The 15,151-nt window shown below is 32.1% G+C and overlaps 1 protein-coding gene across 1 annotated transcript; it reads left to right on the forward strand.

Moving 5' to 3' along the window:
- The first annotated feature begins 5,354 nt into the window (after positions 1 to 5,354).
- LOC136989556 (cytochrome P450 4C1-like) lies at positions 5,355 to 13,304 on the forward strand. The gene is made up of 13 exons (XM_067287771.1): positions 5,355 to 5,410; positions 6,830 to 7,071; positions 7,192 to 7,304; positions 7,371 to 7,456; positions 7,522 to 7,712; positions 8,324 to 8,393; positions 9,998 to 10,066; positions 10,122 to 10,125; positions 10,187 to 10,378; positions 10,447 to 10,626; positions 12,589 to 12,655; positions 12,735 to 12,914; positions 12,978 to 13,304. The coding sequence occupies exons 1-13, from the start codon at positions 5,355 to 5,357 to the stop codon at positions 13,133 to 13,135; spliced, it is 1,608 nt and encodes a 535-aa protein (XP_067143872.1). The 3' UTR covers positions 13,136 to 13,304.
- The last annotated feature ends 1,847 nt before the right edge of the window (positions 13,305 to 15,151 follow it).

Here is a 15,151-nt window from a genome sequence, read left to right on the forward strand (position 1 = left end):
TTCAGAATATATCTAACTATCATTTCAAGAATATCAATATTATAATGAACTTGTTACGAAGTAAGTTTTTAAATTGGAATGGACCTCACTTTCTCCATTGTTTCTGTCGATTCTTGTGTGGTAAATTCTGAATTAAAGTATAATATAATAAAAAACTATGAAATTATTGTGAAAAATTCATCGTTTCACCTACCTTTACAATTCATTATTTCATACATCTTATACAATACTTCACGTTGTAACTCACCGCGTGACGCAACAAGGTGTGGTCACACAAGTTAGGGTTCAAATTTAATTAAAGTACCAGGTCTGAACTTTGTGGGAACCAAAAATAAATATACAAATTCAAAACACTTAAATATCTATTGTTGATTTCTTTACTTATTAGGTTGAACAATAACAAAAAATGATTAATTATAACCAAAGTTAGTATAATTTTCAAAAATGTCAACTAGTCAAGTAACAAAAAACAAGGAGTAAACAATTAAACAAATGAAAGTCTTTTCTTATAATAATACAAGCTAAGATCCAATCTCCACCCCAAAAGAAATACTCAACCACGGTATACGTTGCTTCCGCTTAATCACTTTTCCTTGACGTGTCGCCGACGGTCGTCGTTAGGAATTACACCACCTATGCGTCTTTTATTCGAAGAGCAGGGCGGAGCAGCACTGAGATAATTTACATTGGTTGTCACAGGACAGCCGCAGATACAAAGTTGTATCTGCTTTTTGAATTTTTTTTTCACGTGAGGGTTTAGGAGTTTGTCCTTAAATAAAAAGACCCCGAAAAGAAAATAACTAACTAAAAATAACGCCCAAAAACATAAAATAACGTTCGGACATTGACTCCTTACAACGTAAGTCACGTATTGTTCAAAATATTGAACTATAAAAAGCTTACGCCACAAAGATAATAAATTTTATATCCATTGATAGATGGAAGCGTAGATTATTGTTCAGAAATTAGTGATCATGGTTAAACGAAAATTTCTGATATATAGTAGAAGAAAACTCAAGCTGTGGCTATGGTGATTTTCAAAATTACTAACTTACAGTAAGGAGACTATATAATTTCACTTAACATTACTGAGATATACGCGCAGTTATCTGATTGATTAATAGTAAATCAATAAGCTGGTTTTGTAACTAAATACTTTTAGGAATCGATAAGCTGTATTAGTTTAATTTAAAATTTATTTTGTATACTAGTACTTTCTATATATTAACAGGACTTTTACTGGAAATTACGAAACTGCAACGGAAAATGAATGGACTTTTATGACACTGTCGTAAAATTCGGAAAGAAGAAAGAACGCTTAGAAAGCTGAACATATTAACGAGATTATTATCAAAAGCTTCGTCTATATTATACATTTATTTCTTCTTAAATGAATTTACAAAAATTATAACAATATGTTATTTCTATGTATTTTTATTCAAATATCGGAACAAAATTTTAAATGATGGAAGTGAAGAAATTATTGTAACTATTAATAATATTTTTAACTTCTTAGAAACTTGGCAACTGAGAGAAAATGATTTATCGATATCGGGTGTAATTGTTCGTCAAAAAGATGTTTTTAATGTACATGTTAAAAACACATTTGTTAATTAATGTCGCAGTGTTTAGACTTAATAGTCTTTAAAAAACAAAAAAAAAATACTTGTTCACCTAAGTGTGTACAACCATACATTACCAATTTTCTTGCTGTATATGCATTTTAATAAGTGTAAAATACAACTTCGTATGGCAAACGGTCAAAAAATGATCTCCCAAGATATTTATATTTTTGGACCCAAACTCCTTAAAAAATCGAAAAATGCGAAAATAAATATAGGGAAAAGTTTTTCTGTATGTATGGGATGTTAGTGTATTTGTGTGTGTATAAGAGAGTACGATTTTGTTCACCCTCATTGAAATTCTCCTCTGTGATTTTTTTGAAAATTTCTAAAATTTAGTAGGGACGTTTGTCTGTTAGATGGATTGGTGCTATTAAATTTTGGTGATTAAAGATCGGGGGTGGAAAGATAGTGGGGGTCGTGTTCAGCAGTATTCAGATTTAATGACTATTTTACTCGTTATTAGCATAAACATTTCTTTTTATAAACCTACCCTCAAAATTAAGCATTTTGCCATTTTATAATTGTTAGAAATTAAAAGCATTTTAAATAAAATATTATACCAGATGGCGCCACGAAATTTTGCCGGCAAAGTTAAGAAACTGGTTACTGGACTTTTTTCTTAGCACAGTTTTGCTCCAAATTTGTCAATTTCATTTGATGTGGTTTTTGCTTTTTCGACGTAGAAACAGTTATTTTTAATGACCGAACATTATGAGTAATGTCCAGATTAATCATTTAGTCCATAACATATATACAGTATATCTTATATATATCCCTGTAAAAGAATAAGCATCGAAAATTGCAGGTCAGATTCATAATATTTACGACACGTGATCTATAGTCTGTCAATCTGAGTCTACAGCAAACCGGAAGTGCTTCCATTATTTCTCCCGCGGTTCGATGTAACCGAGAATTTCAAGTGCATACAGTATACTTAGATTTAATAGGTAGACGTAATCTATGTATACTTTGTTAGTAGTTATTATGCTTGTAGTTATCAGAGATAGAAATGTTATTTATTCCGGAAGATGATATCGTGCACACAGTTTTAAATATTTTGTGCTCATAATCAGAATTTCTTGTTCGATTGAATTTTTTCGCATAATTATTGATAATACACGACTTTTTAATAAGTGAAACGAATTTGTAGTAAAAATACTTCTGATGTATTATTCGCTTTGTTTTCTTCGAAATACAAGAAGCTGTTACTGGCTGTTTTGTATAAATTTCACTTGTGTTTTAATACAAATATTTTCAAATATTTCGATTTTTTTTTTGACGTATTGATTTTATTTCAAATTGAGGAAATTAGACTGTAATTGCACGAGAACTATACAAAGACAATACTCTTAATCATAATCATTATTAACAATTGATTTTTTAAAAAAACACAACGCCTAAGGTATTTCCGCCTTTTCAGACTTATGTAATTACTAGTAGCCCGAGACGCCCCATAGTGGCGTTCTAGCAGCAGCGATGTCATTCTGTGATATAAATAATAAATTCATATTAGAAATGAAAATAATAATATACTGAATTTCTCATGGCGTACCCTACTAAAACGCAGTCAAAAACGCAAAAAACTATTTATGTCTGAAAAAGCGAAAGTACCTTAGGCGTTGTGTTTTTTTTTTTTTTTAAAGTCAATTGTTAATAATGACTATAATTAAGAGTATTGTCTTTGTATGGTTCTCGTGCAAATACAGTCTGAGATCAATAAATAAAAATCAATACGTCAATCAATATAAAATAATAAAATCAATACGTCAGTAAAATCGAAATATTTGAAAATTTTTGTATTAAAACACGAGTGAATTTTATACAAAACAGCCAGTAACAGCTCCTATTCCGAAGAAAACAAGCGAATAATATATCAGAAGTATTTTTAATATAAATTCACATCTAAAATAGTACAGCAGAAGCCGAGTTCTTCAGGGTAATCCTTAACTCTTTCCCCCCGTGGATGGAATTTTAAAAAATCCCTTCTTAAATCCCTTTAAAAAATCCCTTCTTAATCCCTTCTTAACATTCTCATGCATATCCTACTAAAACGCAGTCAAAAACGCAAAAAACTGAATTTAGTGTTAATTTAAATAGTAACTAGAGGCACTCCTATTGGCCGTTTTTGGCATACCGTGACACAGCTGCTCAGTTTTTCAGTTTTATATAGTAGATTGTTAAATATGTTTATAGTTTAATTTTTTTTTATCTCTATCGCACAAATATAAAAACCAAATGCATTTAGGCTTATATGAAACAATCCCCTGACCTGTAAAAGCTGATTACGTGAATTTGTGATTATATTATTGATGACGTGAAATTTGTCGAATATTAAATTTTTATACTAGAGATATGACTATCAGTTCTTCTAAGTATTATATTATTTAATATTTTTAACTTTTAGAATGCCAGAAGTAATATATTTGTTTTTTTTTGTGAGAAAGTTGATATATTGGCATTTATAAGAGTTTTTTGAGACGGCCGGATGGCCGAGCGGTAAAGGTGGCAGCCTACCGCTCTGGGGAACCCGGGATCGAATCCGAACGGGTCGAATAATCCCCAGGAATTTTTCGGGGGGTGGTCCGTTCGGATATGTCGGGCCCCGTCCCTCACCACCCGGTCGCCCCATTGTGGGCCTGGCCGAACCCATAATGGGCCTACTAAAAAAAAAGGCCCTCTTAGTGCCCACAGGGCGGAAAGAGTTAAAAAAAAAAGAGTTTTTTGAATGCAATTAATATAATTTTAAGTCTAATTAATGTACTATTTGATAGTATACTATTTATTCCTGTTTATATGCAAATATTAGTATATTACATTTATCGTAAATTATTTTTATTTGAATTTTAATTTCATTTTTTTTTTAACGGTCTTTTTGTTTGTCAAACTCTCTACAGTGCTGCCAGTTTCGTACGCTTTTACATTTACGTAAATTCTTTAAATATATATTAGATTTATTATAATATATAATTAGTTTATTTAATTAATCGGTAGATATTAGTAGTAAATAAATTACACATTTTTAGCTATATTATAATTTTTTAAAAATTTTATTTGTACAAAATTCATTTATACATTTTTATTTTAATATGTTTTCATTGTAAAGTATTATTAAACTGAAATTTTTATTTTATTATATAAAGTTTTAAAATATAACGGTTAGGAAAATTTTTCTTTGTCTTTTTAAACACAAAGAGATTTAAACGGTTACTCGTCAGACTAGTTTGACGTAGCGGAAATAGAGTATTCACGTGATCTTGGGTGGTGACGTATTTCGTGTTTCGTCATTATAAACAATAATTTCACTTAATTTTATATTCTTTCGTAATTGTTTGAAATGGTTTTTCTTAATATATATTTCTGCTGAACGAGGAAGCATTACGAAAATTGAATTAGAATTATATAAATAGATTTACTGACGTATAAATCCTAGGTTAAATTATAGACTCGGTAGAAAAAAATCATGGCAGCACATCCGGTTGATTAATTATATGGCGACTTTATATGTCATAGATTGAAAAGTGTAGATCACGTGTCACAAAAACTCTGATTCTAATTGGCATTTTTCGATGCTTATTGTTTTACAGATATATATACGTAGAGAATTATTACGTATCACTTTAGAAACTGCAGAGCAAGAAGAATATTAATCATGTTTCTGTCGACTTCATTTCAAATTCTTTTAAGTTTACTTATTATTTTTCTTCTAGTGATATATTCATTACGAAAGAAATGGAGACCCAGAAAAAAACAACAGAAAAATCATCCCTCATCGTCTGCATGTGGAGGTAAGTAAATTTTTGAAAATATCATTAATCTAACACAAAAGGACTTAATAACATTTTTTGATTAATTAAATTTTTATTGGTTTCTTATGTTACATATTAAACCAAGAAAAATTTACCCAATATTAAAATGAAGTAAACAAATTTAACTGCAATTTTCACTGCTCAAAATTATAGTTTATAAAGCTCAGTTGACAATTTTCTTTTAATGATTGCAACGAATGTGAGACATATCTAAATAAAAAGTATTTTTGTATTATTATTTTGTGAAGCATTATTAGGTTTTTTCTGTTAGGAGTAAACGAATTCTTATTGGTTTATTCATAAAGATTATAGGTGTTATAATATATAAAATATTAAATGTTTCTATGTGAAGTATTGATTTGATTTCGAATTGAGGAAATTAAGAAGGAAGTTTAGCAAGTTTCACTATACAAAAAACACGGTAGCCCGAGTGTATAAACAATATTCGTCAAAGAAAACTCCAACTAGATTACTTCGCTTTTATTTGCATCTTTTGTACGAATACAACAATCAGACAAAAGTATTAAAATGCTGTAAACGAAAAAACTGAAGCTCATACATTTGAATAAGGACATTAGATCAATATTTTAGTCAATGAATTCTTCAAACCAGCTGTTCATTGTCACTTGTCGCAGTACATAATAAAGTTATCAGGAACTGCAGGGAGAGATGTTTGAGAAGTACTGTACCTACTTGTTGGGTATAGGTGATATATGAAGCTTTCGATAATAATCTCGTTAATGTGTTCAGATTTCTTAGCGTTCTTTCTTCTTCCCAAACTTTACGACAGTGTCATAAAAGTCCATTCATTTTCCGTTGCAGTTTCGTAAACCGTTTAATATACCGATCCATATTTTTTAGTTCTGATATAGCGATTTATTCAACTTCCAGAAGACACCAGCTAAGTGAAGCGTGGCAGCATGTTCATTGATAACGATTAAAGATTTAAGAATATAAAACATCTCAGATAATTCTGTTCTTTCAGATTTGTATAATTTCCGTTAGAAACTTTAGACAGATCTTTTAATTTTTTAAATAAATTTTGGAGCAGAATGCAAAAGAAAAACGACGATTATCTGTAGTAAAATGTGAATAATACATTATGCATGTATTGTACAATATGAATAATAAAAGTAGCGTCCTATTTATATAAAACTAAATTAATTTGAGAGAAATAATTAAAGGATATAAAATAACTTCCTCTTATAGTGCTGTTTCCATTTGGCATACAGCGATCACGTCGACAAACGATTTTATGTTTCTAACTGTTCTTATCAACTCACCAGCCCATATTTTTATATTTTTATTCAACGATATTCTTCGTCTCCCCTTCTCCTTCCTTCTATTTTGATCTCTAATATCAACCGAAGTATAATACATAATTATGTTAAATTAAAGCGAATTTCTCATCGAATATGTAAGCCAGAGAAAATGGATGGTCGTATTCAAAATAGAAAGTGTCTATGAATGTAAATTAGCTAAAGGATTTGCAATGTTTCTCCCAGATCTCTACATTTGGAAGAAAAAGATTAAAAACAAATCCAGCAACGAAATACCGAAATTCCCCAGTTGGTCCATTCTTTGGAATCTGATTTTCTGTCCAGTAAAAGCGCAAGATTATCGAAAACTTTGTGGCACGTGTAAGTATAATTTCAAAGTATTAAATTATATCCTACGATATAAAGTTTATTATTAATAAATTTCTTTTCGAATAACGACGAGTAAAAGTAAATGCTCTATTTATTAAATAATTTTTCTAGTTTTTATTCAAATATTGAGTAGTGCACGTTTGGCATTCTTAGAAGAAAAAGTAATGAAGTTATCGTGGGGCGGCTATAATTATATTTTATTATCTCACCCCGAAATGGCTCAGGTATATTTGCTTTATCACATACTGTTTCAGTGTTTTGTAACCGTAACAATTTATTATTTTATAAAGGAAGTACTGAAGAGTTACACTGCCGTCAACAAAGATTGGATTTATAATATTTTTCATCCATGGCTAGGAACGGGTCTTCTAACAAGGTAACAAAGTAATTGAATATTTCAGGTAAATGAAAGTATTGATTATTTGTTTACAATGGCAACAGTTCGAATGATAAGTGGAGACACCGTCGAAAATTATTAACGCCAGCATTTCACTTTCGAATTCTCGAAGACTTTCAACGGATTTTCAACGATCAGTCAACCATCTTAATTGAAAAGTTGAAGAAGAAAAAGGAAAATGAAGAATTTCTTATGGACGAGCTCATTAGTCTGTGCGCTTTGGATATTATTGGAGGTAACGGTCAATTAACCAATCTTTACATGCGAGAAAAGTTGCCAACTATTCGGTATTTCAGTTAGTTTTGAAAGATGCTCGAATAAAGAAAACGGTTAGAAAATGTTCCGAAAAATGAACGAGCAGTTGGGAGTGTGTTTTTTTATCTTCTCTCTTCATCACGACAAATTGAAAATGTTATTGTAAATTCACAATTTTTTCATTTCGAAATTTTTGGTTTTCGTTTTCATTCTGCGAATAAGACGGCCTGTTTTAATCATACACATCGTGGGGTCACCCAGTCAATAGCAGGAGGCAGAATAATGAGGCAAAGAGCCGACATATTCTGAACGTAAGCCGATGAAAAGTTCTGATTGCTAGTCTGAATGCTACTGCGAAACCTCGGAGCGGTAGGCTGACGCCTTAATCCATTGGAATGTCTTGTCGTCTTCGTAATCATCAAAAGAAAGAAAAATGTTTCTAGTTTGTCTGAAGCCTTTGTTTTGCTTAGTACTTTTTGAAATTAGATCATATTATGTTCGAAATTTCTTACTGTTAAAACAGGCAACCGTAGTAAGAAAGATGTAGTGATTCAATATGTTATTCTATAGATGTATTATTATTATTTACAGATTCAGCAATGGGAGTTCAAATCAACACTCAAGACAGATCTAGTACTGATTACGCCATTGCCGTTGATGAGTAAGTTAAAAAAACGGTTAATGACAAATCTGCATTCCCTTCCATTTAAATCTATTTATAACTTGTTCCCTGAATAACTGTAAGGATTTTCTAGCTATTTTTTTAATTCCCATGTATTTATTATTTAGGTTTTTCTTTACCTCTATCGATTACTTTATGATATTATGAGCTTTTTATTACGAGTAGTCATAACTGCAATAGGTGACAATGGATCAAAGATGAGAAACGACCTTGTAATTTTAACTGACTCTAAAAGATTTTTATATCATGGATAGAATTCTACTGCAAATTACTCGTAGTTTTCTGCTATTACATACTTTCGCATGGAATACAGATTGCATTATGTGTCCTGTGGATCTAAGAAAAAACCAAACGGTTTCCATTTACTGAATATTCTATGAGGGGAAAATACACTAAATATTTTCTAAATACGAATTTACATTTAACTACGCAATTAAGCATATTAGTATAACAGCATTAACTATCTGACTATAAGATAGTTTTGCGATAAGTATGAAATAAATTATTTCTTATTGTTACCCTTTCATTATTAAGTATTTGTTAGAGACTCTCCAATTCGTCCAAACCCCCCAAGAAATGAAGCTGGTGTCGAAGGGCGAAATAATCTGACTAGACTATAAAAAAATTCTTAATGATCCTAGTGAAAGAAAAATAACATTAATTTTTCAGGAATTGGACTAATATTTCTCAAAACAAAGTTAACATTTTAAACTTTGCCTCCCTTCACCTGCTTAACCCTCAAATCGTTGGGCGTATTGAAGATCTCAGCATCAATACAGTGAGATGCTGCCGGAAGTGACGCAACTGCCGTCGTTTTCTACGCTGGCTGCCAGGAATTTCGGGAAAAAAGAACAGAAAAAAGGCAAACGATGTGGACTTCCACGTTACGTTAAATTTATTTTTGAACTTATTTACCGAAAACAGCTTAATGTGAAATGAATATTTCGAAAAGAAAAATAGGAATGATGATTTTTTAAATGTTCGTAGCAGTTTCAAATAAGTAAATCAATCTTAAGATTACACTTTAACAACTAAAATTAATTACTGTATGTAATGTCTTACGTAAATATACTAGTATATTAAAATATTCTATTAATCTACTAATTGAATTTTAATTTATTCAGGGTTCATGGACAATTCAAAATTGTCAACGAAAAATTCTTACGCTCTTACGAGCGTCATGGTGGCTGCCACCTTGTTTGCTGGCGTACCGAGCAAAGAAAAACACGCTTGCAGCACTTTGACAGTAACCGGAAGTTGCCTGAGATTTTGGACGGAGGCGCTGACAGGTGCTGGCAGCGCGCTAAGATTTTCAATACGCCCATAGCGTTATCACGACTTTTGTTAAAATACAGATTTATAAATGAAAACTGTAACAATGAGTAAACTAAATTCAACTTTTTAAAATGATTTCTTTTTCTCGTATTTTAAATATGATTAATCTAATGACAAAACTATTTTACGAAGTGTAAAAAAGAAATTTTGTTTAATAGCTTAAAATTTTAAAGTATTTTTGAAAGTATGAAAAATATTTCAGTTACTTGAAGCATTTATAATATACCACATTGTGTTTTATAATTCAGTATAACATCCGCAATTGTTCAATGGATCGCAAAAGCCTTGGTATTGGTTCGGTCCCATTTTCAACTTGAGTCCATTAGGAATAAAATTTTACAAAGGCATTCAAACCGTTCACGAATTTGACAGAAAGGCAAGTTTATTTTATTTTATTCTTAAACCATTAATGTAATTAAAAAATGGAAATAATTCAGGTAATTAAAGAAAGGAAACAGAAACTGATCGAAGAACTGAAAGACATGCAAACAATCGACTACTTTCAAGAAGAGAAGAAAGTTATGGGAGTGAAGAAGAAGAGAGCATTTCTAGATTTACTACTTTATCATCATTTAACGGATGGAAGTCTCAACGAAGAGGATATCAGAGAAGAAGTCGACACTTTCATGATCGCAGTAAAATGAGTTTCATTCTACGAACTTAGAAATGAGAGATTCGCGTTGTATAAAAATTGTGTTTTTACGGGCACGACACAACTGCAATGGGAATTAGTTGGACCCTTTATCTGCTCGGACTGCATCCCGATATACAAGAGAAAGTGTACCAGGAGCTGGAGGACATTTTTGCTGAAGATATGAATAAATCTATTACGTCCGATGAGCTTAAAAAAATGAAATATTTAGAATGTGTTGTCAAGGTAAGAATTTACTTTTGGACGCCTAGTAGGGTGAAAGATGAAATTTAGACATTTAAAATACATTGTTGATAATTAACTCAAAAAAGATGGAAATTTATTCTATTAGACAATAATTACAACCAATAATAATTTATCTCGCCACCTTTGCTGCAAGCTTTTAATCCGGTCGGCTTAGAATAACTTTTTTGTTTTTTTTTGTTGTTTTTTTTGTTTTTATCAAAGGCTCGAACTTGGTGTATTGCCATTGAACTGTATATTGGCAATAACGTTGTTCAAGACGCGAAGTACATGGCAATTATTTGGCATGAATCACTGTTTAGCAACTCTGAGGTCATCATTGTTATATGTGCTGGGCGCGTTATCGTGGCGGTATCTGACTGTCTGAAGTTTTGAACGGAGTTGTTTGATCTTGGCGTTCAAATAATAAACTTATTTACTGTAGCAACTTTTCGTGACAGTGACGTCAGTTGGAAAAGGCTCGGTCATAATTACGTCCAAAATACGCGGATTATCGCCATGTTTTTCGCTATCGGTCCTTTGACGTTTGCAACAGTTTGGTTTAACTTTGTATCACCTATGAAATATCCTTCGTTTACTTATAAAAGAAATGCTCTACAACGCTCGCATGCGAGCGTTGTAGAGCATTTCTTTTAGTGTCTAGAAAAAATCAAAATGTCTCCATTTCATCTTTACCACCAGATACATATTTAGTAAAATAATATATTATGAATATTAAATTTCGAAATGTTTAAAACTTAATTTAAATAATCATAGAAATATTAGTTTAATTCTTCGTAATAAACAAAGCGAAATTTGCTTAAATTTTAATACCTTTTACTTTTTATTTGTTATTTAAATAAATATAACCAATTTTTAATATAACTTAGTAATGAAGAACTTTCACTGGAAAGAAAAGAACTTGTGTTTCAATAGAAACTTCATTCATAATTATACTGTATTTGTGTAACAGACACCGCTAATCAAATTAAAAATCTTAAAATCTTTAACTTGGTTTAAATCTTTACTTTAAAGGAAATTGTGTCATTGTAGAATTAAATAATTGAATCTTATTTAAAAGAATTGTAAATATTTTTAGCACAGTGGTGCCTCATATTTTGAATTTAATTCGATCCACCAGGCAGTTCTAACTCTGAATTCTTCGAATTTCGAATCAATTTTCTCCATTACAAATAACAAAAAATGAATTAATCCGTTCCCAAACACTAAATAGTATCGATGTAGCGTATATAGTACTATACTATATATACACTATCGATACTACATTTCGATAAACGTAAATTGCAAGTACGCATAATGTAAGATAAAAATAACAGAATTACATGTTTTAAATCATAAATTAAAACACGAGAGCAATATATAAAATAATAAATTTTGTGTAATAAAATGAAAATTGAATTTTTCTGTGCCTTAGTGGGGGGTATGCAGCTGGTTTACTTACAAATAATACTATCAGAAATAATATCACCAGCCAATTGCTTCTTATTTATTTACACCAGGAGGAAATGGAGGAAATTTTTCATCATCTACAAGATATGCGATCTCCTGGAGGCAAAGTTGCTACAACTTTATCAGTGTTTGCTTTTATTGCTTCCTTTTTCTTAATAATGGTGTAGGCCGTAGCAGTGGCGTAGCGAACATAACTGGCGCCCGACGCATTATTGGCCTTTTTCCTTTAGTCCTCAATAATTTATTTTTGTTTACAGAACTGCAAAAAGCAAGCAAATATTACTATTGTGAACGTGTATCTCATATACCTATATACGTATGACATACATTTCACATTTTTCCTTTTTTATATTAATACAAACTTTTTGTATCGTAACAGAAAGCATATAAAGAGCATCAACCTGACTATATTTTGTTAATTCTGTTTCAAAATACAAAAGTTAATTATGTTATCAAATACTCGGCAACTATTTTGAAATATCGGAATAATTTCAGGAGTCAATTAGGATCTATCCTCCGATTCCCGCCATACTCAGAAAGAATCCTTCCAATATGAAAGTAGGTATGTATCGCAATTTGAGAGTAAATACATTTTACAGCAACGGCATAAATTTCATTGAAAACAATTAAATTTCTTTCAGGTGATTATATCTTGCCGGCAAAATCATCCCTTGTAATAAACATTTATGGGATTCATCATAATCCAACGGTTTTCGAAAATCCCGAAGTGTTCGATCCGGATCGATTTCTACCAGAAAACTGTGAGAAACGTCATCCCTTTGCCTTTGTGCCGTTTTCTGCCGGCCCACGCAATTGCATAGGTGAGTAATTGTGTCACGAGACAAACGCCTTACTGTGTTTCTGACGTATTCACCTTTCTTCAGGACAAAGATTTGCGATGAGGGAGATGAAGACAGTTTTATCCAATGTTATTCGACATTTTCGAGTGAAATCGTTAGATCACAGAGATAAGATTTTCGAATCAGTTGACGTCATTCTTCGTCCTAAATTTGGTATAAAAATGACCGTCGAAAAACGATAAAAAAAAGAAATATTTTGTTTCAGAAAATATAAAAATCTATAAATTACGAAACAATTGTTCATATTACAATGTTTCATGTATTCCAGATTCTTATCAATATGATAATCCGAGCAGCGAAAGAGTATACATGATCAGCCTGCCCAGGAAGGGTCTATGTCAGATGAAAGGAATAGAAGGCGACCTGTAAACGTAGATCCGATGTCTTTCAGCTATTTTTTATATTTTTGGGGATACTATAGATTACCACCTATGGAATTTCGAGTTTTTGGGTATATATCTGAACTCAAAAGACCGAGACGAGTTAAACGATACTATACTTTTGGACCGGAGATGAAAAATAAAAAAAGTTATCATACTTTTTTCCAGCGATCGCGCAGCATGATAGGGAGTCGCGTCGCTCTCTCCGCTAAGTCGGCCTCGCTAATCGCGATCGGGAGTCGCGTCGCTTGCCGTTAAAATTGTCTTTAGTAGACGTTTTCCCCTTTTCTTATTTGTTCAAGAACTACCGTGAATCAATAACTAGTGACGTTTAGCACATGGCGGCCTGCCGGCGGCTCCCCTCCGGGAGGCAGTCGGGAGCACGAACAGTGGAAACGGTCGCCATGTTCGCTGCCGTAAGTAACATGAACCGAAATGGCGATCGCGCGATGATCGGAAGTCGCGTCGCTCTCTCCGCTTTCGTATCGCGTGTTTAACCCTACTGGAGATGACCGTAGTCCGACGTCACGGTTTGCAGACTTTACCGCAAGATGGCAGTATTAGCAACTATGGTGTCGTCTTCATGAGAGCATTAAAAAAGTATGGTAACTTAAAAAGTATGATAACTTTTTTATTTTTCGTCTCCGGTCCAAACGTAGGGTACCGTTGAACTCGTCTCGGTCCCCTGAGTTCAAATATATAATCAAAGTCCTGAAATTCCATAGGTGGTAATCTATAGTACACCCATATTTTTAAAATGTTTTTATACTACTTTTGTCATAAATAATTCAACTTTTTTTTCAAAATTATAATAGTGTGATCCATGTGTCAACTCTTAATGTCGCCTTTAATCCTAGTCATCTCACATACACTTTTTCGTTTAGACCGATGAATGTCACTGCGTCGAGTATAGTATACTAAATTTCAGTAATAAATTCTTAAAAATTATGTTTCGAAACGTTTACTGTATCAGTCAGTTAGTTAGTCATCAGGACATGTAATTTTATATACAGTCGAGTCCGCATAAGTCGACACCCGGATAACTGGACACCATCGGTTAAGTAGTCACTTTTCTGTGGTTCCGGCCGACTTACATAGCCATTAATGTTAAAAAAAACTCCGGTTTACTCGACACCGTTTAACTCGTCACCACTGGATAAGTCGACATACTTTTGCTGTCCCACACTCTGATAAGTCGTCACCTCCTCCCGAAAAAATGAATTCACTCCGCACGTCTGGTGCGAACTTATTTTTTTCAGGAGGGGAGTCGATTTATTTATTAATATATATATATATACATATTAATAAAAATGCCTTAACATTTTATGTATTTTTATGTATAAAATAATAACAGATAAACAAAAAGAAAATATACAATCTACATCAACGTCACACCAGAATCCGATTTTGCATTTTCTCACACTGGAAGCATTAAGAATCCTTAGACGTTACTTGCCAACAATTGACAATTGCGAAGATGATGTTTTCAAGGCGTTCGTGATCGTTGAAAAAGAAAGTCGAGACAGTTAAGAGCTCAAAACAAGCAACACTAAACGAATTTTTCAGTTTTTCATCTACAGAGTAATTGTAAATGGAGGACACAATGTATTGTAAGCTTCACTGTATAACGCACTACTGTATTTTCCTAATTGTAGTTTTGTGGTTTTTTTCCAACTTCGCTTTAGTCGTCACATCGGATAACTCGACACATTTCCACTTCCCCTCGGGTTGTCGACTTATGCGGACTCGTATAGATTTAATTACTGATCTTACTGATAGTGAAGATGAAAAGTTCCAAAAAAAAATTCTGAAGAATGT

This window comes from Centruroides vittatus, unplaced genomic scaffold (assembly GCF_030686945.1).
Source record: "Centruroides vittatus isolate TY-2023 unplaced genomic scaffold, ASM3068694v2 scaffold_654, whole genome shotgun sequence".
Classification (NCBI taxonomy): domain Eukaryota; kingdom Metazoa; phylum Arthropoda; class Arachnida; order Scorpiones; family Buthidae; genus Centruroides; species Centruroides vittatus.

Bases quoted from the DNA above. Each gene is read 5' to 3' on its own strand.
- LOC136989556 (XM_067287771.1), top strand. From the start codon at position 5,355: ATGGAGACCCAGAAAAAAACAACAGAAAAATCATCCCTCATCGTCTGC. The intron at 7,713-8,323 runs GTAACGGTCAAT...TATTATTTACAG, and splicing joins CGCTTTGGATATTATTGGAG to ATTCAGCAATGGGAGTTCAA. The intron at 10,627-12,588 runs GTAAGAATTTAC...GAATAATTTCAG, and splicing joins ATTTAGAATGTGTTGTCAAG to GAGTCAATTAGGATCTATCC.